Below are 22,012 nucleotides of genomic sequence, written 5' to 3' on the forward strand. Positions count from 1 at the left end.
GGTTCAAGAAGCTGACAATGTGGAGTCAAAGTCTAGATATTGAAACTTTCCACAATATCTCCCATTACGCCCTGCTAGGATCTTCAGGGGCCAGTCAGTATTCTTTACTACAGTATATAATCAATAACTTGATGTTGGAGAGCAACCATGCCAGTTGGGAGAAGGGGTCAAGTCTGGACTCTTTCCATAAACACAAGAGGGAAGGTCTGACTCAACCTTGAATGTCTTGGAGCCTTAGTTGATCTTTCCAAGGTGAAAGCTGCCAGTCTGTGGAGATTCCTGTATTATAGGCAGAAAACAATAAAGTAGGTAGTTTGAACTCTAGGCCTATGGTCTGGTTGTGCCTGCCTGACACTGAATGACATGGAGACAGATGGAAGATTTTCTGCCTACGGGATTCCACCGTAATTTCATCCGTCAATCGTGAGGAATAAAGTGTATTGCCCTGCCCTTAAGAGAGGAAACCGCCTGCGTTTAGACTCCAGATACGCAACGCGGTTGATCTTTTTTGGGAAGAGAATAACAAGACAAAGGAATGCATAGAAGCTTGGTCTTTATTCCACCAAATTGAACAGTACATGGGGAAAAAAAAGAAAGGAATTATCGAAGGTCGAGGGTGAAAGAATACTGCATAGTCACGTTACAACATAAAGATTGCCACGTTTGTTACATAGGTAATTATACCCTTCCCGCTACTTGTTCAAAACATGACAGTGAGAGGTCCCAGGATGTATTGTTAGACATTGAAACAGAGCACAAAACGCCTACGGGATTATGGTTGATTAAGCACCAACCAGAGAGACTTCCATCCCTGTATGGCTTCAGGGGTAGAAGGAGGGGCCAAGCTGTGCTTTCTCCACCTGTAACATGGGGACGATGCATTTGGGCTTTCTGAGGTTCCGGAAGTTCTGTTTAATAGTCGGGAACTATGGCAGCGGTGGGAGGGGAAATCTCCTCTTGCCCCCAAGCCTTGAACTGGAAGACGTACGAGTGGCCAAGCCACCTAATTTGACAAGGCTCGGAACTTCTCTTGGCAACGATACTCTTCGCTTCTTCGGCATTTTTCTACAAGAAGTCCCCTCTTCAAAGTGTGTTTCTGTAAAGAGGGTTGTGTGTAGGTTTGTACGTGTGTTTCTGTGTGTGTGTGTGCATGTATGTGTGGTGCACATTCATTTCACTACACAGCCAGGACGACTCCCGGGATAGTAAATGGCTCTTATCCTTCACCACCAAGTGGTAGATGGAAGATAGTTTGACTAGATATATAAGGAAAGGGAGAAGGTTGAAGAGAGGTAGAACTTCAAGGTGGATCATGGTGAGGGAAGGGGGTGTGTGTCCAACAATTGATGGTTCTAACCTGAGACAGGTACGCACACCTCATGTCCACTGAAGAGGGATAGAAAAAGGAAGATACCTTACAAGGGAGGGGACTTGGGCTGCAAAGAAAATACTCAGCTCACGCACGCACAAACAAGGAAGATAAACTCATTGGGCATCTGTTGGGTCCTTCTCATCAACTAGGGTCAGGCTTTCACTCTCACGGACACCCCACCCCACCCCACTCACAAGGGTCCCAAGTTGACCACTGGGATCTGGTGCCGGTCAAGAGGCAGCATGGAGTCACATGATGGTGCATTTCTCAGCAGACTGCTTCAGATCATCTATGGTGGCTTGGGCTTTGTCCTTCAAGGAATCTAGGTCTATGTTCTGGATGTTGGTCAGCTGTCCGATTACAGAGTCCTTTTCCTCTTCCTCCTCGTTGTCTTGCTCTATCATCTTGGCCAGCTCCTTAGGCAGCTCCACGTCACCCCCGGCTAGTTGGATTTGGCTGTCATCAGTTTCGTTCTAAAGAGAAGAAGGTTAACCGATTGGTCTGACTTAAGAGAAGCAAACCCCTTTGACTATGGAGGTTCTCCATCATCCAGTTCCTGGTTGTCTCAAGAGTGCTTTTCCAGGAGGCAACTGGACTGTCTTGTTTTTCTTTGAAGACGTTTCGCTTCTTCTCCAAGAAGCTCTCCACCATCCAGTCAGAGTTGAAGAAGCTTCTTGGAGGAGAAGCAAAACATCTCCAAAGAAAAACAAAGGAAGTCCAGTTACCTCCTGAAAAAGAACCTTTGGGACAAATCCCATGGATTTCAGTGGCGGCAAGTCTCAGAGGCAATACCGGTAGGTCTTCACATAGGACCATAACCGAGACTAAAAACGTCTGTCACTAAGCAACATAGTCACTGTGTGAGTCACACCTGATGACCTTCTCTGCCAGGGTCATTAAGCAGATCATTCTGCCCCTGAAGTGCACTCAGCTTCCCTCGTCGACTTTGCTTGTCAGCAGCTGGCTGGGAACGTTGCAAGTGGCAATCAGGTGATCCCGGGATGCTGCAATCATCATAAATACCTGCCACCCTAATTCTGATCACGTGACCACAGAGATGTTGCAATGGTCATAAGGGTGAGGGTTAGTTTTAAGTCACTCATCATAACTTTGAATGGTCACTAACCTAATGGTTAGGGTTAGGGTTTACCTGAGGTCTACCTGTAATTTTCTGAGTAGGTTTGGATTCAAAAGCTAAGGGGGAGGGCTGGTCTTAGTTGTACCACCAGGGAATTCTTGGACAATAGCTTAGATAAGGAAATCCCCCCCCCCTGCCCAAAACCTCAATAATGACAAGAACGACTTCTCTAAGATTGCCAAGAAAAATACATGTATGTCCATGAATTCCCAAGGATCAACTTTACCTCTGCTTACAAATAAGTGGGAATTTGAAAGCGAAGGAGGAACATGAGATTCAGGATGAGATTTAGAACACAGTACATCAAATATCAGAATTGGAAGGGCCCTTGGAGGTCTTCTAGTCCAGGGCTCCCCAATCCCCAGGCTGTGGACCAGTACCCGGGCCGCGGCATGCCAGCAACTGGGCCGCACAAACATGCAAAGCCCCATCCACAGGATGCAGGCAGCACACAAAACCACGCATTCTCCAGTCCGTGGAAAAACCTGTCTCCACGGAACCGGTCCCTGGCGCCCAAAAGGTTGGAGATCTCTGTTCTAGTCCAGCTCCCTGCTTCAGCAGAAGATCCTATCTACCATTTCAGACAGGTGGCTGTCCAGTCTCTTCTTATACAGATTATTCAGATTTTGGGATCTGGATGGTCTATTGATAATCATATTAGCTACATTCACGCGGCTGTGCTGACCAAATGGGCTACGGTTTTAACGACAGCATTCATAGCACCAGCCAAGTTGGTTAGGCTTAATCTTCTCTGTGGCTTAGTGCCCTGGTCAAATTCGGATGTGGGACAGTTTTCCACGATCCGACTAAGCCTGCTACCATCCTAGAAAATGATGTAAGAGATGCTTGCAAATGTCAGATGTAGGGTTGCAGATGAATGACTAAATGCCAGGTATAAAAATAGGCCATTTTGTCAGATTTCGGCCTTGGGGCAAAAACCCAATAAATACTATTAGCCACTTCCCAGTGAAACAAGTTGAGTGAAACCAAACTGCATTCACCATAAGCTTCATTGATTTGAAGAAGACCAGTTAGGAAGAGAATTCTGAACATAATTGGTTTGTCCTAATTATGCCTGGCCTTAAAAGGTCTGCAAACGGGCAGCATATTGGGTTTTGGATTCAACTAGAAAGGATTCCAGCAGAGACAACTGAATACGTCGTAGCTCACGGCTAATCTCTGGATGGCCCAACTATGCTCAACTTCAGTTTCTCACTCATTGGGCAGCTTCAGAAATGTAACTGGTTTTCAGCTGGAAGAAATCACCAGATCAATTCAGCCAGAAGGATTCCCTGGGACACGTTTCACTTCTTATCCAAGAAGCTGCATCACTTGGGACTGGATGGTGGAGAGATAGAAGGATAGGTTCAGAACCCATCCTTCCATCTCCCCAACATCCAGTCCCAACTGCTGAAGCTTCTTGGATAAGATGTGAAACAACTTCTTCTTCTTCTTCTTCTTCTTCTTCTTCTTCTTCTTCTTCTTCTTCTTCTTCTTCTTCTTCTTCTTCTTCTTCTTCTTCTTCTTCTTCTTCTTCTTCTTCTTCTTCTTCTTCTTCTTCTGCTTCTTCTTCTTCTTCTTCTTCTTCTTCCTCCTCCTCCTCCTCCTCCTCCTCCTGAAAAAAATAGTCCACTTGCCTTCTATTTTAAATTTTTAAAAAAGCACTTTTGAGACAACTATGTCCTGGATGACTGAGCATCTCCATAGATGTTCTCAAGACTGTGTTTCTCAAACTTGGTAACTCTATGACCTTAAATGACTGGGGACTTCTGGGAGTTGAAGTCCACTGGTCTTCAAATGACCAAGTTTGAGAAACATTTCCCTAGTGTCTTCTACATTGTTTTCCCAGAATTCCCAAGCAGTACCCAACCTATCGAAAAGGTACTATTGGTTCAGGGTCATTTAGCTATCTCTACACAATAAAACTCTACCTCTTTGGAGGCTTCGGACCATGTCCAAGACCTACATTTTTCAAAGGGACAGAGTGTTGATGGGTGTTGGTGTACCCACCCTCTTGAGATTAGCTGTCCCCTTGCAGAGACTTGTGCTGCTGTCTTTGTAAAAAAAAAAAAAGGTAATTCCTCTTGCAAGTGGCTGGCTGGTTGACGTCTTCGTAAGGCGTAGGGATTCATAAAGATCTTGTCCTCTTTCTGTCTTCAACTGACAGTAGAGGACGCCCACTTCAACTTGCTTTGGGGAACTGGGAAGTTGTGTTTATTTCTGTTTACTTATTTCCAATATTTGCAGAGTACTTAAGAAAGACGTTTTTGGTGCTCTGTAGGACAAATTAAAACCATGTAATATGACTTTCCTCTGGGGTTCGGCAGCGTAAATTAAAATCATCTAGTATCCAAATCAAAGTCAAGCAGCAAAAATGCCACTGAAGGGTCCCAGCAGAATTAAATCAAAAGAAACTAGAGAGGGAACTGAAATGGTGGGAAACTTCTAAACAGGAGACCCACGAATGCACCAGGTTGATGATTCGATTCAATAGCAGTTGGGTTGAATTAGTCCTTCAGTTCAAATCATTGAATAGAATCAAGTGCCTTTGACTCAATCCCAATACTTGACTTAAAGCCATTCGTTTAGGGCAGGGGTAGGCAACCTTGGCTCTTTTGTGACTCGTGGACTTCAACTCCCAGAATTCCTGAGCCAGCGTAGCTCAGGTTTAGGGTGACCAGCTGACTGGAAAATTCTAGGAGTTGAAGTCCACACATCTTAAAATTGCCAAGGTTGAAAAACTGGTCTAAACTTTAAATAAAAAAGATGGGGCTGGCATTAATTGGAAGTTTCTGCAGAGTCTAGTCTGGAGTCAGGGTTCTCCATAACCAATTTTGGGCATTATTATTATTATTATGGATCATCGCAGAGTCAGCCAGATGTTCAGACTGGATTTGGCATTTTGTCTACCTATTGAGTCCTTACCCAGGACCTGGGATAGGCAGATGTGGATGTTTGATGGTATTACAGATATCGTCGCAGGATGGAAGCAGTTCCTAGTAAGGCCGCCTTTTGCAATTGACTAATAGAGAATTTGTCAATGCCAATGGTGTTCAAGTGGTGCTCCAGTTGTTTTGGGATTGCACCCAAGGCACCTATTACTATTGGTGCTACCCTTGCCTGCATTTGCCACAGTCTTTCTATTTCTATTTGTAGGTCTTTGTATTTTGTTACCTTCTCAGTTCTTTCTCGTCTATTCTGCTATCTCCAGGCACTGCCACGTCCACTATCCAGACTTTTTTGTCTTTCTTATCGACAATTGTTAAGTCCGGGGTGTTATGTTGCAGGTGCTTGTCTCTTTGAATTCTGAAGTCCCAGAGCAGTTTAATTTTATCATTTTCTATGACTTTCTCTATTTCATGATCCCACCAGTTCTTGCTTACAGGCAAATGATATTTCTTGCAGATTTTCCAATGCACCATTGTTGTTACTTTGTCATGCCGCTGCTTGTAGTTAGTCTGTGCGACCTTCTTGCAGCAGCAATTGTTGTTGTTATTAATAATAATAATAATAATAATAATAACAACAACAACTGCTTCCATCCTGCAACAATATCTGTAATACCATCAAACATCCTCATCTGCCTATCCCAGATCCATGGAAAGGACTCGATAGGTAGACAAAATGCCAAATCCAGTCTGAACATCTGGCTGATTGTGCAATGATTAATAATAATAATAATAATAATAATAATAATAATAGGCTACCCATCTTACCATGCGGTAATTCTGGGTGGCTTACAATATTAAAAAGATAAAACTATACCAAATCTACAGACAATATAAATGCTATAGAAATCCCAAATATTCAACCCTAACTAAAAGATGGGGAGGGAGGGAGCAGGGTGAGTAGCGGGGAGAGAATTATCAACTCTGTTTACCTGCTGGGAATCTATTCTCCTGTAGCATAAAGAAGCTTTCTTCACTTTGATTGCGAAGCTTCACTATAATAAAGTTGTGTGGAGCAGGGATCTCCAACCTTGGGAACTTTAAGACTTGTGGACTTCAGTTTCTAGAATTCCTCCCAATTCTGGGAGTTGAAGGCAACAAGTCTTAACGTTCCCAAGGTTGGAGACCCCCGAGGTAGAGAAATTCCCTAAACAAACCAGACTGAGCTCTATGAAGGCCCCACTCCATACCTTGGGCAGTTTGTATTTGTCTCGGAAGTGAGTCCGCAGTGTAGCACGTTCAGCCTTCTTCTGGGCAAACAGGGCATCACGCTCCATCCTGCCAAAGTCATAAGGAGAAAGAAATTGATTTCAACCATGAACAGGTCTGCTCATCTGTCCAAACTCAGTCTAGGCAGCCTACAAGGGTCAGCACCACAAGACAAGCTTCATAGAACCCAATCGCCAAGGCCATCAACAGGATTCAACTGAAGAATAACCTCAACTGGCATATTAACCTCACCTAAACACATGGCCTCAAAGCTGGGAGGAACTGTCAGGTCTGAACAGTAAGACCACACTTGGAATATTGCATCAAATTTTGGCCACCAGAGATTAAAAAAAATATAGAGATTCTAGAAAGAGTGCAGAGAAGAGCAACAAAGATGATTAGGAGACTGGAGGCGAAAATATATGAAGGACGGTTGCAGGAATTGGCTATATCTAGTTTAATCCAAAGAAAGACTGGGGATGACAAGATAGCAGTCTTCCAATATCTAAGGGGCTGCCACAAAGAAGAGGGGGGTCAACCTATTCTCCAAAGCATCTGTAGGCCAGACAAGAACTAATGGATGGAAACTGATCAAGGAGAGATTCAGCCTAGAAATAAGAAGAAATTAGAACAATTGAGACAGTCAAAACAATTAATCAACTTGCCTTCAGATGTTGTGGGTGCCCCATCACTAGAGGCTTTGAAGAAGAGACTAGACAGCCATTTGTCTGAAATGGTAGAAGTTTTCCTGCCTGAGCAGGGGGTTGGACTAGAAGACCTATAAGGTCCCTTCCAGCTCTGTTTTTCTGCTCTGTTCTATGGTCTCTAAAGCCTTATGGAAGACTAGTAGGGTTAGAGCAGTGGTTCTCCACCTGTGGGTTGGGACCCCATTTGGGGTCGAACGACCATTTCACGGGGGTTGCCAAACAACGCAGTCTGCCATTTTTCCCCCCCTTTTCCTTAGCTGTGCTCCTCCCTTTTATTCTATTGGCTTTCGAAAGCCAATAGAATAGACTCTCTTGAATAGAGTCTAATTCTATTGGCTTTCCAAAGCCAATAGGGATTGTCCAGGCTGTCTCTGCCCTGCTGAGCCCACCAAAAGTCCCATTCTGCAAACGGTGCTGCACCAGTTGAGTAGTCCTTGACTTACGACCGGTTGGGGGTCACAGCATTAAAAAGGTTGAGAACCACTGGGTTAGAGCCATCTTGCTCCCTGGAGAGCTGGTACAGAGGAGGCAGGATATTGGGTTCCAATGTGATGGCATTGTTTGATGGAAGAGACCTGGAGACCTTGCTTGATCCGGAGGGGCAAGCCAAAACAATGGGGAGACAGGCAGTCCCACAAATAGCTTGGCCCTATTATTAGTAAATGTGCTCCAGTTGGCAAGCTAAGCCGAAATTGCCGGAGGATGACAACATGGGAACAGAAAGACAGAAGATTTCCCAAAGGAGACAGGTATCCAGGCCAGTGTGAAGTTAATCAAAAGATACAGACCAAGCCACATTAATTAAGCAACAAAAACCTGGCTCGGTTACTGTGAAATAATTGCCTCTGCTCTTTCTCTGCCTATATCCAATATTTGTTGAAGCAAAACTGGTGTATTGCACATTGCATACACATATAAAAATGTGTGACCCAACCTTGCTTGTAAAAGAGCGTATTGCTATCGTTTTACATAATCTCCTCTCGACTGATATTGTAAGGATCACGTCTCATTATCAATGCACAGGACGCAATCCCAGTTTGTGCATTATGTAATCCAGAAAGTCTAACCTCACGTGAGGTTCATTCCTCACCCCGGGCTTTTACATGGTACAATGATCGCATCCCTAACAAACCTTCATAGAAAAGCCGCAAGTTTGTAGAACTAAACAATGAAGAAATAAAGAAGCAAGACTCAGCCTTAGCTAGATGTAAAGAAGAAATTAAGTGAATCCTTAAGTGAGATTTTAATAAACCTAGTGAAAAAGGCGTCCCAAATTCCTGGTTTTTATTTTTATTTTTTGCCATCCTAGACTAAACCAGGGTTAAGATTGCTGGAATTGGGGATGTCTAGTTTAATGAAGAGAAGTACGAGGGGGGACATGATAGCAGTGTTCCAATATCTCAGGGACTGCCCCAAAGAAGAGGGAGTCAAGCTATTCTCCAGAGCGCCTGAAGGCAGGACAAGAAGCAACGGATGGAAACTCATCAAGGAGAGAAGCAACCTAGAACTAAGGAGAAACTTCCTGACAGTTAGAACAATTAACCAGTGGAACAACCTGCCTCCAGAAGTGGTGAATGCTCCAACACTGGAAGTTTTTAAGAAGAGACTGGACAGCCATTTGTCTGAAATGGTATAGGGTTTCCTGCCTGAGCAGGGGGTTGGATCAGATGACCTCCAAGGTCCCTTCCAACTTTTTATTATTATTATTATGGATCATCGCACAGTCAGCCAGATGTTCAGACTGGATTTGGCATTTTGTCTACCTATCGAGTCCTTACCCAGGACCTGGGATAGGCAGATGTGGATGTTTGATGGTATTACAGATATCGTCGCAGGATGGAAGCAGTTCCTAGTAAGGCCGCCTTTTGCAATTGACTAATAGCGAATTTGTCAATGCCAATGGTGTTCAAGTGGTGCTCCAGTTGTTTTGGGATTGCACCCAAGGAGCCTATTACTATTGGTACTACCCTTGCTTGCTTTTGCCACAGTCTTTCTATTTCTATTTGTAGGTCTTTGTATTTTGTTATCTTCTCCAGTTCTTTCTCATCTATTCTGCTATCTCCAGGCACTTCCACGTCCACTGTCCAGACTTCTTCTTCTTCTTCTTCTTCTTCTTCTTCTTATTATTATTATTATTATTATTATTATTATTATTATTATTATTATTATTATATCCTATAATATCCAAATGAATCCTTTAACTTCCTTTAATCTGCTTGGACTAAGATGGCTTTGTTCCAAGGGTTAGGTAAAAACAAAGGCTGGGTTCACACAACTTTCTCAATCTAGTTAGGCTAAAAATCTAATCGTTGCAGTTGTACTGTACAACTTCATGATCTTGATTAACTGAGAAGGTGTCTGCTTTTACCCACACAGTTGAGGTGATGAATTTGCTAGGCAAATATTATCCTGAAAATGGCTTCACTTAGTACGCAAAATTATCCTGTTAGATGAACACAGCTATCCAGGATCTGGAGTTAGGATACTACTCTCGTTCTTCAGTGGTGTATACGGCAGAAAAAAACCCTTTAATTTCTTATATTCTCTCCTTGCCCCAATATCAAAGTCATCTTAATTGGTCCCATTATATCTCCTTTCAGTGGTACAACTAAGTAACTCTCATTCCAAGTCCTATGGCTCAATTAATTCTCCGTCCTGGAAACATTTAAACAAAAGGCCACACTTGGAATAGAGCATCCAGTTTTGGGCACCACGATGTAAAAAAAATGTTGAGACTCTAGAAAGAGGGCAAAGAAGAGCAACAAAGATGATTAAGGGACTGGAGGCTAAAGCATATAAGGAACGGTGGCTTGAATTGGGTATGTCTAGTTTAATGAAGAGAAGGACGAGGGGGGACATGATAGCAAGTCTTTCAGTATCTCAGAGGCTGCCCCAAAGAAGAGGGGGTCAAGCTATTCTCCAAATCACCTGAAGGCAGGACAAGAAGCAACGGATGGAAACTAATCAAGGAGAGAAGCAACCTAGAACTAAGAAAAAACTTCCTGACAGTGAGAACAATTAACCAGTGGAACAACCTGCCTCCAGAAGCGGTGAATGCTACAACACTGGAAGTTTTTAAGAAGACGCTGGACAGCCATTTGCCCGAAATGGTATAGGATATCCTGCCTGAGCAGGGGGTTGGACTAGATGACCTCCAAGGTCGCTTCCAACTTTATCATTATTATTATAAATGCTGCTGGCAACACAAGCTGTTAGACAGCAGGACTGACTAAAGAAATACTTGAGTCCTTAAATGCTGGGTATTAAGCAGAGGCTGGATAGCCATCTGTCAGGCTTCCTCCAGCCAGGGCTAAAACTAAATGCATCACAGGTGGTGTATCAAGGGCACCACCCTCTGATAAGTACAGGTAGTCCTGGACTTCATTTAGTGACCGTTCAAAGTTACAACATCACCAAAAATAGTGACTTATGACTGTTTTTCCCAATTACGACAGTTGCACCATCCGCATGGTCATGTGATCGCAATTCGGACACTTGGCAACTGACTCATATTTATGACAGCGGCAGCCTGCCGGGGTCATGTAACTCTCCTTCTGTGAACCGTCTGACAAGCAAAATCAACCATGTGACCCTCTTAACAGCTGCAGTGATTCATTTAGCAAACCATGACAAGAAAGGACGTAAAAATGTGGCAAAATTCACGTAGCAAATGTCTCGCTTAGAAACAGAAAGTTGGGCTCATTTGAGGACACTCAGTATGCGTTTTGCAAAAAAACGAGAAACCTATTAAGAAAAGAAAAAAATCCAGCCCCTGCTATGTTGCAAAACCCAAACTCTACTTATCATGTAATAGAAACCAGGCTTAATTCTCGTGCTTCTTTTTTTCCTGTTCATGTAGGTCTACGAAACAGTTCTCGTTGCACGGAACCATTGCTACATGGATCTCGTGACTGTAATGGATTAGTTTAGTCCAAGCTGATGGTTCCTAATCTTGTTGGATCTAGCTCTCCCACTGTCTTTCAAAGTTAAGGCAATTTTGTAGTTTCTGCATCGGGCACCAGCAAGATGAATTTACCTTTCAGTGGTGTAATTCTACAAATCTGTGATGGAGTTTAAATGAGCATGAGGGTTAGGACAGCCTTGACAGATTTCATGGAGAGGAAAATTAAGTACCATCAAGCAAACCAGGAACTGGTCTATTAAATTAAACTCTTTTTATAGGTCAAAGATAAGAAATAGGATTTGGGGCTGTCTTAGTTCTTTAGCTAAAAAGCTAAGATTAAGGGCCATTTCTTAGCAGTTCCATCATTTTATGTTTCTGAGCTTATTCCCTATGCCACTGATGTTCTTACATTTGTCTGAAAAAGTTGCTGTCAAAATTATTTCTGTGCAAAACTCTTCAGGAACCAGTGCTCCTCTCTGCAACACAGTTTCATAATAAAAAAAAATCAGGTGGAAATCTATCCCAAATCCTTAATCTACCTTTAAGCTTAAGTGACTATCTTTTTGATTCAGACTGTAGCTCCTCCGGGCTCCCTGCAAAGATAATAGAAGGCAGGCAGAGGTGCTTACTCACAATAAACCTTGGGAGGGATGGGATGTGAGAATGGTTAAGGTATTATAAAACTCTGAGCGCTGAGTGCAGAAAGTGAGTAATTCCAAAGAAGAACAATGTATTATGTACTAAAGCAGCTTTAAATTATGTGTCTATTCCTTCTTCCCCTCCCTTCCCCAAATTAGAAATAATTCAGAATATAAATAAATCTGTAGTGAGACATAGTGGGGTTTTTTTTTTTCTCTTCCTGGGAAAACAATCCCATCTCTTGAAAGCAAAAGAGGATTAAAAGATTAGGGGTTCATGAAAATACATTGCTGACATTCCCTGCTCTCTGTAACTAATGGAATATCCTGAGTTTCTGTGCATGTGAGGAGCAGCTGAAACAGGTGCAAAGTCCCGTTAATTCAGCCACCATTTAAATGAAAGATCAGCTTCTACAATCTGCGTTCCGCAGCCCTGAATTCCTACATTTGCATTTAGAGAGCGAAGGGTTTGAGGTCAAACTTTGCATAAAAACTGCTTAGAGCAAAGGATTTATTTCTGCGCAGATATTCCTGAGGGCTATTTTTAATTTAGCTCACAAATTTGCTCTATTTTTATGGTGTAAGCTCAGCCCCTTCCGATGTTTTGCTAGAATCCATCTAAAAACATCCTGATTTGAAGCTTTCAAATAGCTTCTTTTTTTTCAGAATTCCTACTTATTTTATTTAGCTTTGAAGGTATGGATCTCAGAATCTATTTCTGATTGGATGAACGAGTTCAAGATTTTATTCAGCCTAGCCTAGAACATCACAGGGGAGAAATCTTCACTCTCTGCACATGTACTCATCTTCCCATTGATTCAGTCACTCTAAACTAATAAGTCATGTTAGACTTGAGCCAACAGTCCTATCCATGTTCAGATTGAGTATTTCCTTTAGACGATAAATGTCATGTACCTCAACCACCTGATGGAGGGCTGAATGATCGGAGCTGTTATACAATGAACTATCTTCATATTAAGTAAAGTGAAATCATCACATTTTATTTGATTATTTTGATTTAAAAGGAGTGAAGTGTTTTGGTCTCCTGCTCCTTCCTATTAATCTTCCAGAGAGGCACTCAAGCATAGGCCTGTGAAGGAGGCATTCAGAAGACTAACAGTAACAAGACATGTCTAGTTCAATTAATGAAGTGCACTCTTATCTAATAATGCTTAGGCTACCATGTACTTGTCAACCAACTGCTAAACTTTTCTAGACTGTTCCTCATGAGATGTATTGGAATCTAGTTTTATCCTCCATCATCAGCAAAGTACAATTTTGAGCAGTTGATATTTTGCGATGCTATTATTGTTCGTCAACATGCAAGATACATTTGTGAGCAATTGATGTTTATGACATTACTATTGTTAATACAGACTATACTCCTAGTTGCAAAAATGAAAATCTGTTATCAGATTATTTTTGGAATTTCAAGAAGATGAATTGAACTTAAAGAAGACTACACAGCAAGTGAGTATCTGGCGGTATCGGCAGTGAGGGCAAAAAATAATGGACTCAAGTCATCAAGGTTTCTTTCAAGCAGGCCCCCATTTCTGTCTCAGATATATAACATGGTAACATTCCTCCAGAGAGTCTCCTGATGACCTGGATTGCTAAACTACATCGGGATGGCCAGTCAGGTGTTCTGAGCTATGATGTCATCATTCTCAGCCAGCCTATGACGCCATTGTAAGTCAGCACACCTGAAGAGCAGCAAGCTGGGGAAGTCTAGCCTGATGACACACCACAAGGACTGTATTTATCATAAGATATGTTGAAAAGCAAAGATGAAGGTAGGGAAGAGGTCCCCCTTCCAGTATTTATTTATTAAATTTATACACCATCTCATGCAATATCAGACACTTACTTTTCTTCCACCAGCTGCTTCTGATACTCTTCATATTCTTCCCTGGTCATTCCTTGGGCTTCTGCTGGGGATTTGTCCCCTTCTCCTTTGTCTTCTCCTCCCAACCCGCCGGTGAGATTCTTCAGTTGGCCACCGACCACAGACTTCACCATGAAAGCCATGGTTAGGCAGAACGAAGAGCAGCGGCAGTAGATACGGGAGCGGAGTTAGCAGAGTTAGCAGTCCCTGGAGATGGCCAGAAGAAGCTCAACTGGGTCGTGGAGTAGGCTGGCTTCTTCAAGCTCAGCTGCCGACTCCGATTTAGATCAGCATCTTGTCTTTCGTGGAGGAAGCGTTCCCTCGTTGTTTCCCATTGAGGCTCAACGGGGCTCCGGAGGGGAAGAATAGACCCGAGTCCGAGCGAAAGTTCAGCACCTGATGTCCGCGGACAGCTCCGAAGCAGCGCGCCCCGGCCCGACTCTCACAGAATTGCGGACTGGCGCGCTCGTTTCAGCACCACGGCGCTCGGACAGCGACTGCCGTCGATGGGCGTTTGCGGAGCCGATGTGCCGACGGGGCTGATCCGGGAGAAAGACTCCCCTCCCGCCGCGGAGGGCCGTCCTTCGGAGCCCCAATCCTCTTTAAGTTGGTCTAACCTCGACTCTCCACGCGTGACAAGTTTACTCCGCCCCCTGAGCCCTCCCTTCTGGCTTCCCAGCCCCACCTTCCTCTTTACTTTTATTATTTTTTTTAAAAAAAGGGAAAGAAAATGGACGTGCAGAAGAGACAAGTCTGTCGCTCAAACAGCTATTCTGGATGGCAGCGTCTGAATCCACCTGATGGGAGGAGAGTTGGGAGTAAGGACCCCGGTACGTTCACCAGCTTTGCTCAGCCTGGCGCCGGATGGGCCGGATGGCAAATCCTATCATTCACTTGGCTCAGAGTAAGAGGAATTGTGTCCAACACATCCGGAGGACCTCCAAGCGAAGAAGACTGTTGTCTGCACGCAAATACAGATGTGATGGACAGTAAAGTGGGAAGACTCTTCTGGAAAGCTAGGTCAAAAAGATGGATTTTAACCTCTTTGGACTGGCATGCTTTTCCTTTCTTTTGTGCTTTGCCTATTAAAAAACCTTTATATTTATCTTCTAGAGTTACTAAATTTCTACACTCCCCCCCCCCCATAAAGAGTTTTCTAGCTTCTTAAAGACTGGTTTAATGAGGTATAAGCATCCATTTTATAGCTGTCTTTGAACTGCACGTTTACTCAATCCAAATTTCTGAATCTGCCTGAGCACTAGCCTATAAACTCATCTCACAGTTGCGTTCACACAACTTGGTGAGGCAAAGTCTAGTGGATCGTTTTGAGATTCGCAGCCGATGCAAACACACCCACCCATCAAAACCGAGTCTCACTGGATCTAGTTCTTTATTTACCCTCCCGCTTTTCACTCCCAAAAGTGACTTGTAGAGCAATTAAAATCAAACACCATAGCATTAGCAAGTTTGTGATTGCAAGGCTATTTTAGACCTTGGTAATAATGGCTGGAACATTAGAGTTTTTAAGTTCTGGCATAAGGGAAGGGAGGGAGGGAGGAATAGAGGGAGGGAGGGAAGGAGGAAGGAATAGAGGGAGGGAAGAAAGGAATAGAGGGAGGGAGAGAGGGAAGGATGGGAAGGAGGGAAGGAAGGAAGGAATAGAGGGAGGGAGGAAGGGAAGAAAGGAAGAAAGGAATAGAGGGAGGGAGGAAAGCACGCAGGAAGGCAGGCAGGCAGGAAAGAAGGAAGGGAAAAGAAGAGAAACAACAAGGAGGAGAGAGGAGAAAGGAAGAAGAAAGGGGAAAGAAATTGCAATGGGGGGAATGGGAAAATTTAAAAGAGAATGAAACAGCATAGGAAGAGCTCAGCTGCAAAGCTTCTGGTTTGAATGGATAATGCCCATTAGGAGCAGCTAATCTCCTAAAGTAAGAATATAATATACTATAATAGATATTGCTAGTACAAATGAACAAATGGATTTAAAAAAACATCCTCCTATTTTTGCGTATAAATAATCCGAGTGCTGCTTTTTTTGTACAGAAGTTAATGGAAACTGCTAGCCACCTAAAGTGCTTTAAACTCTAGTGGGACTCGTTGGTTATGTTCACACAATACATTAGGTTCAGTTGAAACGAAGTTGAGTAATTTGTGGTGGAGCCCGTTGGGGGAATCTAGCCATCATTTTGGCATAGCTTGCCAACTGGAGCACATTTACTAAAAATGGGGCCAAGCTATTTGTGGGACTGCCTGTCTCCCCATCATTTTGGCTTGCCCCTCCAGATCAAGCTCCAGGTCTCTTCCATCAAACAATGCCATCTCGTTGGAACCCGATATCCTGCCTCCTTTGTACAAATGGCTGTCCAGTCTCTTCTTGAAAACCTCGAGTGATGGAGCACCCACAACTTCTGGAGGCAAGTGGTTCCACTGTCAGGAAATTTCTCCTTATTTCTAGCTCGGTTCTCTCCTTGATTATTTTCCATCCATTGCTTCTTGTCCTGGCTTCAGGTGCTTTGGTGCCTGGTGGACATTGTCTTTCCTACCTTTCGTCCTTCTAGCTTCCTTCCAGCCAATATTTTTTGATAACAGCGATGGGGAGGAATCCGTTTCTACCTGTTTTGTTTTTTTTCCAAGACCATAAAACCCCAAAGAGATCAAAATCTATAGAACCGAAGCACAACCTAGCACACCAAACAATTGTGGTTTTGCACCTGTAACAACAGGAAACTGCTTCTCGGATCAACAGGACGAATCTGTGTGCTTCAGAAATGGGGATCCCTTTCAAACAGGATGTCTTTTTGCTGAATCGGCCTGATTTTCCTCCAGATAAAGACTTCTCATGAATTTTAGCACTATTCAGCACTACTATATCTTCACTTTTCTCACACTCCATCATGTACCCTCCAGGTCCTCAAATTTAGTGTGCTTCAGAAGGCCAGAACCGAAGACTTTATTTCGCCAGAGGGGTCTGTAGAGATGAATTTTAAAAAAAAAAATTCAAGGTGGAGGTTCCAATTGTTCGATTGCAACACATATATATAGTAAACAAAGATGGGGCTTTGCATACACAAGTTGTGGCTAGCAACTGGCTTTGTTGTCTCCTCTAAGGACATCCCTGGCCCTTGGTAACATACCCCACAATCATTGTTTACCGTTTGTCATCTTATTACAATTTTGCTTCCTTCTCCAAAATAGGAAGATAGGCTTCATGCTTGCACTAAGCCAGAAATTATCCCAGTTTGGCTGCTGGACTGAACCAAACCTGGTTTAATCCAATATCTGAATGTCTCCAGTCTGTGTGCTTTTGCCATGATTGGATTCAGTTTGGTTTAGTTTATTATTTTTGAGGGATAGGTTTGATTGATTAAGGGATAATAAGCACTCCCTTTTAGCTTGGTCTTCATGAAATCCCTGCTTTGACTTACACAAAACTAGTTAGGATTCCAGAACTAAATCCCTGGATTGATGTATCTCATCCTGTTTCCCTGGTGTGGCATCCTTTTCTATATGTTTGTGGAGTTTCTCAATCATCCAGGTTATGGCTGTCCCAAAGGTGCTTTTTGGAAAAAAAAACAACTGGACGGGGTTTTTTTCTTTGAAATCTTTTTGCTTGGGTGAAGAAACTTCTTGAATGAGAAGCGTTTTCAGAGAAAAGAACCAAGAAAGTCCAGTTGCCTTTTGGAACAAAGCCCCTTTAGGACATCCTCTTCTACCTACAGGGTTGGAAGGGACCTTGGAGGTCTTCTAGTCCAGCCCCCTGCTCAGGCAGGAAGCCCTATATACCAGTGGTTCTCAACCTTTTTAATGCCGCGACCCCCAACCAGTTGTAAGTTGAGGACTAAACTGGTCATAAGTCGAGGACTAAACCGGTCATACGTCGAGGACTACCCAACCAGTCATAAGTCGAGGACTTTCCCTGCCCGGGAGCGCAGCACATGCGTGGTGCTGCCCCCTGCGCCGGCCGAGGCGTAGCTGGCAAGCGGCAGAGACGGAGCAGCCGACCACCGGCTGGGCCACCAGCTGGCCCAGCCCAAGGGAGGTAAGGCACCCGCCGGAAAAGGGGGAAAAAATGGCGGACAGCCTTGGCGACCCCCGTGAAATGGTCGATCGACCCCAAATGGGGTCATGACCCATAGGTTGAGAACCGCTGCTATATACCATTCAAGACCTCCAGTGTTGGAGCATCCACAACTTCCAGAGGCAAGTCTTCCCACTGATTAACTTATTTCAATCCACGAATTGAAAATCCATTGATTTTTCTAATCACCTAATTAATTAACCGGATTCACCTTTTGACACCCCTCCCCCATTTCCGCTTAGAGAAGGTTCCTTCTCAATCAGCTGCCCTGATCCCTGGCTGATCCCATACAGGGGGCCTTTTAGCCCTTCCTGGAGAAGGAATCTGTTAATCGAAGCGGCTAATTATGCTGCTCTTCTGCTCTCTCAGTGGCTACTTGCCATGCGCCTGGCTTGCCTTTCTGTGAACACTCAGCCCTAGGGGATCTTTCCGAGCGCACTGGACAAGCTGTCATGGGGTTGAATCAGCAGCGGAGAGAGTCAAACATAAATCCCTCTAAGCAGGCATGGATGAAATCCCAAGCTTAGGAATGTGCACGCTTCATCCCCCAACACATGGAGCAGGGAGGAGAAATGCAGGTCCCTTCCGTGACACAAACACGCATGGACAGGCCCACAGCGCTGCCGAACGAGACTTGGTAATCAGCACATGGACGAGACACGTGCTTTCCGTTGCCCCTGGCCGGGAAGAACTCAGGCACAGGCCTCTGTGTGTAAACGAACTCACCAAGGCTTCTGTGTACGTTTCCTCCTCCCCCTTCAGAGGGTTGTTTGGGACTTACGTTCCTAGAAATTTAGGAAAAGCAGGTGAAAAAAGGAGGATGACAGCTTTGTCCATCGCTGGGTCACCAAAAAGCGGCAGAAGGACGTAGCCTTAGAGCCACGCAGCCCAAATCTGGACAGATTGCACCCAATTGAGTAAAAGAGGTCTACTTGACTAGGATGGCATCCAAGGGGGCACTTGAGATGGGCGTGAGTGGCAGCTTTCAGAAGAAAACTTTCCATTGCTCCCGCCCGCTGTTCACCTCCAGTTGTCAAGCCGAGGAGGTATCTGTGCCAATAAAGGAGAATATTTGTAGCTCAGGGTTGAAATGAGGGATCCCTGGTACTCTCTGAGCTTGGCTGTTTTCTTGCTGATATTTCATTATCCTAACTAGCTAACCTCATCAGTGCTAGAAGGGGGTGGTGTTTGTGGAAAGGAGGAGGAGGAGGAGGAGGGGGGGGGGAGGAGGAGGAGGAGGGGGAGGAGGAGGGGGAGGAGGAGGAGGAAGACGACTGTGGTGTCCTTGGTACTCTCTGAGCTTGGTGGGGTTTTTTGCAGATGTTTCATGACCAAATTAGGTAACATCATCCGTGCAAGAAGAAGTGTGAATGAAAGCAAACTCCACTCCCTTCTAGCACTGATGATGTTACCTAGTTAGGTAATGAAACATCTGCAAGAAAACCACCAAGCTCAGAGAGCAACAAGGACCACACAGTCCTCTTCCTCTTCCTTTCCACAAACCCCTCTCACTTCTAGCACTGATGATCTTACCTAGTTGGGTAATGAAACATCTGCAAGAAAACCAGCAAGCTCAGAGGACATTAAGGACACCACAATTCTCCTCCTCCTCCTCCTCCTCCTCCTCCTCCTCCTCCTCCTCCTCCTCCTCCTCCTCCTCCTCCTCCTCCCTTTTCCTTCACTCCACAAACCCCCCCTCCATTCTAGCACTGATGATGTTACCTAGTTGGGTAATGAAACATCTGCAAGAAAACCACCAAGCTCAGAGAGAAACAATGACCGCACAGTCCTCCTCCTAAGCAGGCAGCCCCATCACTACACAAACAGTGATGCAGCAGACCAATCAGGCTGTGCAACAGGGGTTGATTTCCCAGCAGAGGTCAATGTCCTGGCTCAGCTAAATCTGTTCCGGGACCTCAATTTCCCCTCCCCCTTCACTGAGGATTAAATTCCCATTTCCTCTTTGACACACAATCCTCCTGACTTTGTCAGTCCCGGGAGAATTAATATAGCTTTTGCCACCCAGCAGGTACCAAGAACGCAGCGCTGGTTATTTTTATAGAGTTTTTGTTATCTCAGCCCAAGGCTTGGGCTCAACTTGCCTGTGTCTTATTTTAGATCATCCCCACTGACAAAGGTGTTTCCTGTTTGCATTTAAATCCTTACCTTCCACCAAAGATCTTAAAACCAAGTTGTTGTTTTCCCCTCCACTGTCCTGTCCCTTGCCCTGAAGCTTTTCTTGTTAAAGCGTCATACCTATTTGAGCCTCTTTTTCATTCTGGAATGAAAAAGTTCGTTGTAATGGTGAAAGTGCCGGACAAGAGACTGGGAGACAGTGAGTTCTAGTTCCAGCTTAGGTATGAAAGCTGGCTGGGTGACTTTGGGCTAATCACCAGGAAACGGTGAATTCTAGTCCCTCTTTATGCATGGATACCAGTTAGGTGACTTTGGGCCAATCACCAGGAGACAGGGAATTCTAGTTCCACCTTAGGTATGAAAGCTGGCTAGGAGACTTTGGGCCAATCACCAGGAGACAGGGAATTCTAGTTCCACCTTAGGTATGAAAGCTGGCTAGGAGACTTTGGGCCAATCACCAGGAGACAGGGAATTGTAGTCCCTCCTTACGCATGGATACCAGCTAGGTGACTTTGGGCCAATCACCAGGAGACAGGGAATTCTAGTCCCTCCTTACCCATGGATACCAGCTAGGTGACTTTGGGCCAATCACCAGGAGATAGGGAATTCTAGTCCCTCCTTACGCATGGATACCAGCTAGGTGACTTTGGGCCAATCACCAGGAGACGGCGAGTTCTAGTTCCACCGTAGGTATGAAAGCCGCCTTGGTGATTTTAAGCCACTCTCTCTCTCTCTCTCTCTCTCTCTCTCTCTCTCTCTCTCTCTCTCTCTCTCTCTCTCAGCCCAACCCACCTGACAGGAGTGTGGTAGTGGTGGGGAGAAGAGTTGTACAAATCAAGGGGATTTATTTTATTTTGCTTTGCTTTCCTGCAACCTGGGCACATTTGATATATTCATTGGTTAATTCCCCCCCCCCTGTGTCTGCTGTGACATCATTGCTTCCTCTCTCTGAGGTCATAAACCGAGACAGGGATGACACACGCAGCCCAAGGGCAGGCGAAAGAGAAAGGAGAAAAGAGAAAGATTTAAAAGGAAAGAAAAAATAGGAGGGAGCTTTGTGTAAAGGGAACGGATGTTGGGGAAGACGTGGATCTGATTGCTCTAAATACAGCCTTGCATTTTGGCTGAAGAGGCATCCAGGATTTTGAAGGAGGCTGCGAAGGGAGGGGGAACCAGCCCACCCCCAGCTTCGTTTTTCTACACTTCTGCCAGACAAACGATGCATTTACAAACTGGAGAAAGAGGAAAGCCTGCTGTTGTGGCAGCTGTGTTCAGTCAGGATTACAGGAGTTTATTTATAAAATATCCAGGTGGAGCAGGTGTGATGGGGGCGCAGCAGCAAATGCATGGAGAGGCAATGCTCGTTCCTAAGAAATGTCACCGCTGTCCTTCAGAAACCGTTTTTATGGGAGGATCTGCAAAACGGGCTCTTGACTACATGTCTAGCTTGTGTTCCTCAAGGCCAGCGTTCCAAACGTGGCAACTTTAAAGACCTGTGGACTTCAACTCCCAGAATTCTAGGAGTTGAAGTCCACAAGTCCTAAAGTCCATAACTTGTGGACTTCAACTCCCAGAACTCCTCAGCCAGCTGTGCGCCCTAAAGGAACCAGACTGAGATCCAAGGAAGAACCTCTACTACTCTATACCTTGGGAAATTGTATTTGTCTCGGAATTCTGGGAGTTGAAGTCCATAGGTTGTGGACTTTAAGACATATGGACTTCACTTATAGAAAAGTTGTGGCGTTTAAGACTTGTGGGCTTCACTTGTGGACAAGTGACTGATTTTAAGACTTGTGGACTTCAACTTCTAGAACTCCTCAGCCAGAATTCTGGGAGTTGAAGTCCCCAAATCTTAAAGTTGCCAAGTTTGGAGACCCCTGCTCAAGACCCTTCTACAATATGCCTCAACTGTCTTGCTCCATTAACCATCTAGACCAGTGGTTCTCAACCTTTTTAATGCCGCGACCCCAACCAGTCGTAAGTCGAGGACTACTCAACTG

At 44.5% G+C, this 22,012-nt stretch overlaps 1 protein-coding gene across 1 annotated transcript; it reads right to left on the reverse strand.

Moving 5' to 3' along the window:
• Positions 1-536: 536 nt before the first annotated feature.
• On the reverse strand, positions 537-14,883 carry CPLX3 (complexin 3). The gene is made up of 3 exons (XM_039337529.1): positions 13,784-14,883; positions 6,649-6,736; positions 537-1,845 (listed from the first exon to the last, which is right to left on the reverse strand). The coding sequence occupies exons 1-3, from the start codon at positions 13,942-13,944 to the stop codon at positions 1,621-1,623; spliced, it is 474 nt and encodes a 157-aa protein (XP_039193463.1). The 5' UTR covers positions 13,945-14,883; the 3' UTR covers positions 537-1,620.
• Between the last annotated feature and the right edge of the window lie 7,129 nt (positions 14,884-22,012).

The sequence above is a fragment of the Crotalus tigris genome, unplaced genomic scaffold (assembly GCF_016545835.1).
Source record: "Crotalus tigris isolate CLP2741 ecotype Arizona unplaced genomic scaffold, ASM1654583v1 scf7180000017683.1919423, whole genome shotgun sequence".
Lineage (NCBI taxonomy): Eukaryota > Metazoa > Chordata > Lepidosauria > Squamata > Viperidae > Crotalus > Crotalus tigris.

Bases quoted from the DNA above. Each gene is read 5' to 3' on its own strand.
- CPLX3 (XM_039337529.1), bottom strand. From the start codon at position 13,944: ATGGCTTTCATGGTGAAGTCTGTGGTCGGTGGCCAACTGAAGAATCTC. The intron at 6,737-13,783 runs GTAAGTGTCTGA...TGACTTTGGCAG, and splicing joins AAGCAGCTGGTGGAAGAAAA to GATGGAGCGTGATGCCCTGT. The intron at 1,846-6,648 runs GTATGGAGTGGG...TCTTCTCTTTAG, and splicing joins ACAAATACAAACTGCCCAAG to AACGAAACTGATGACAGCCA.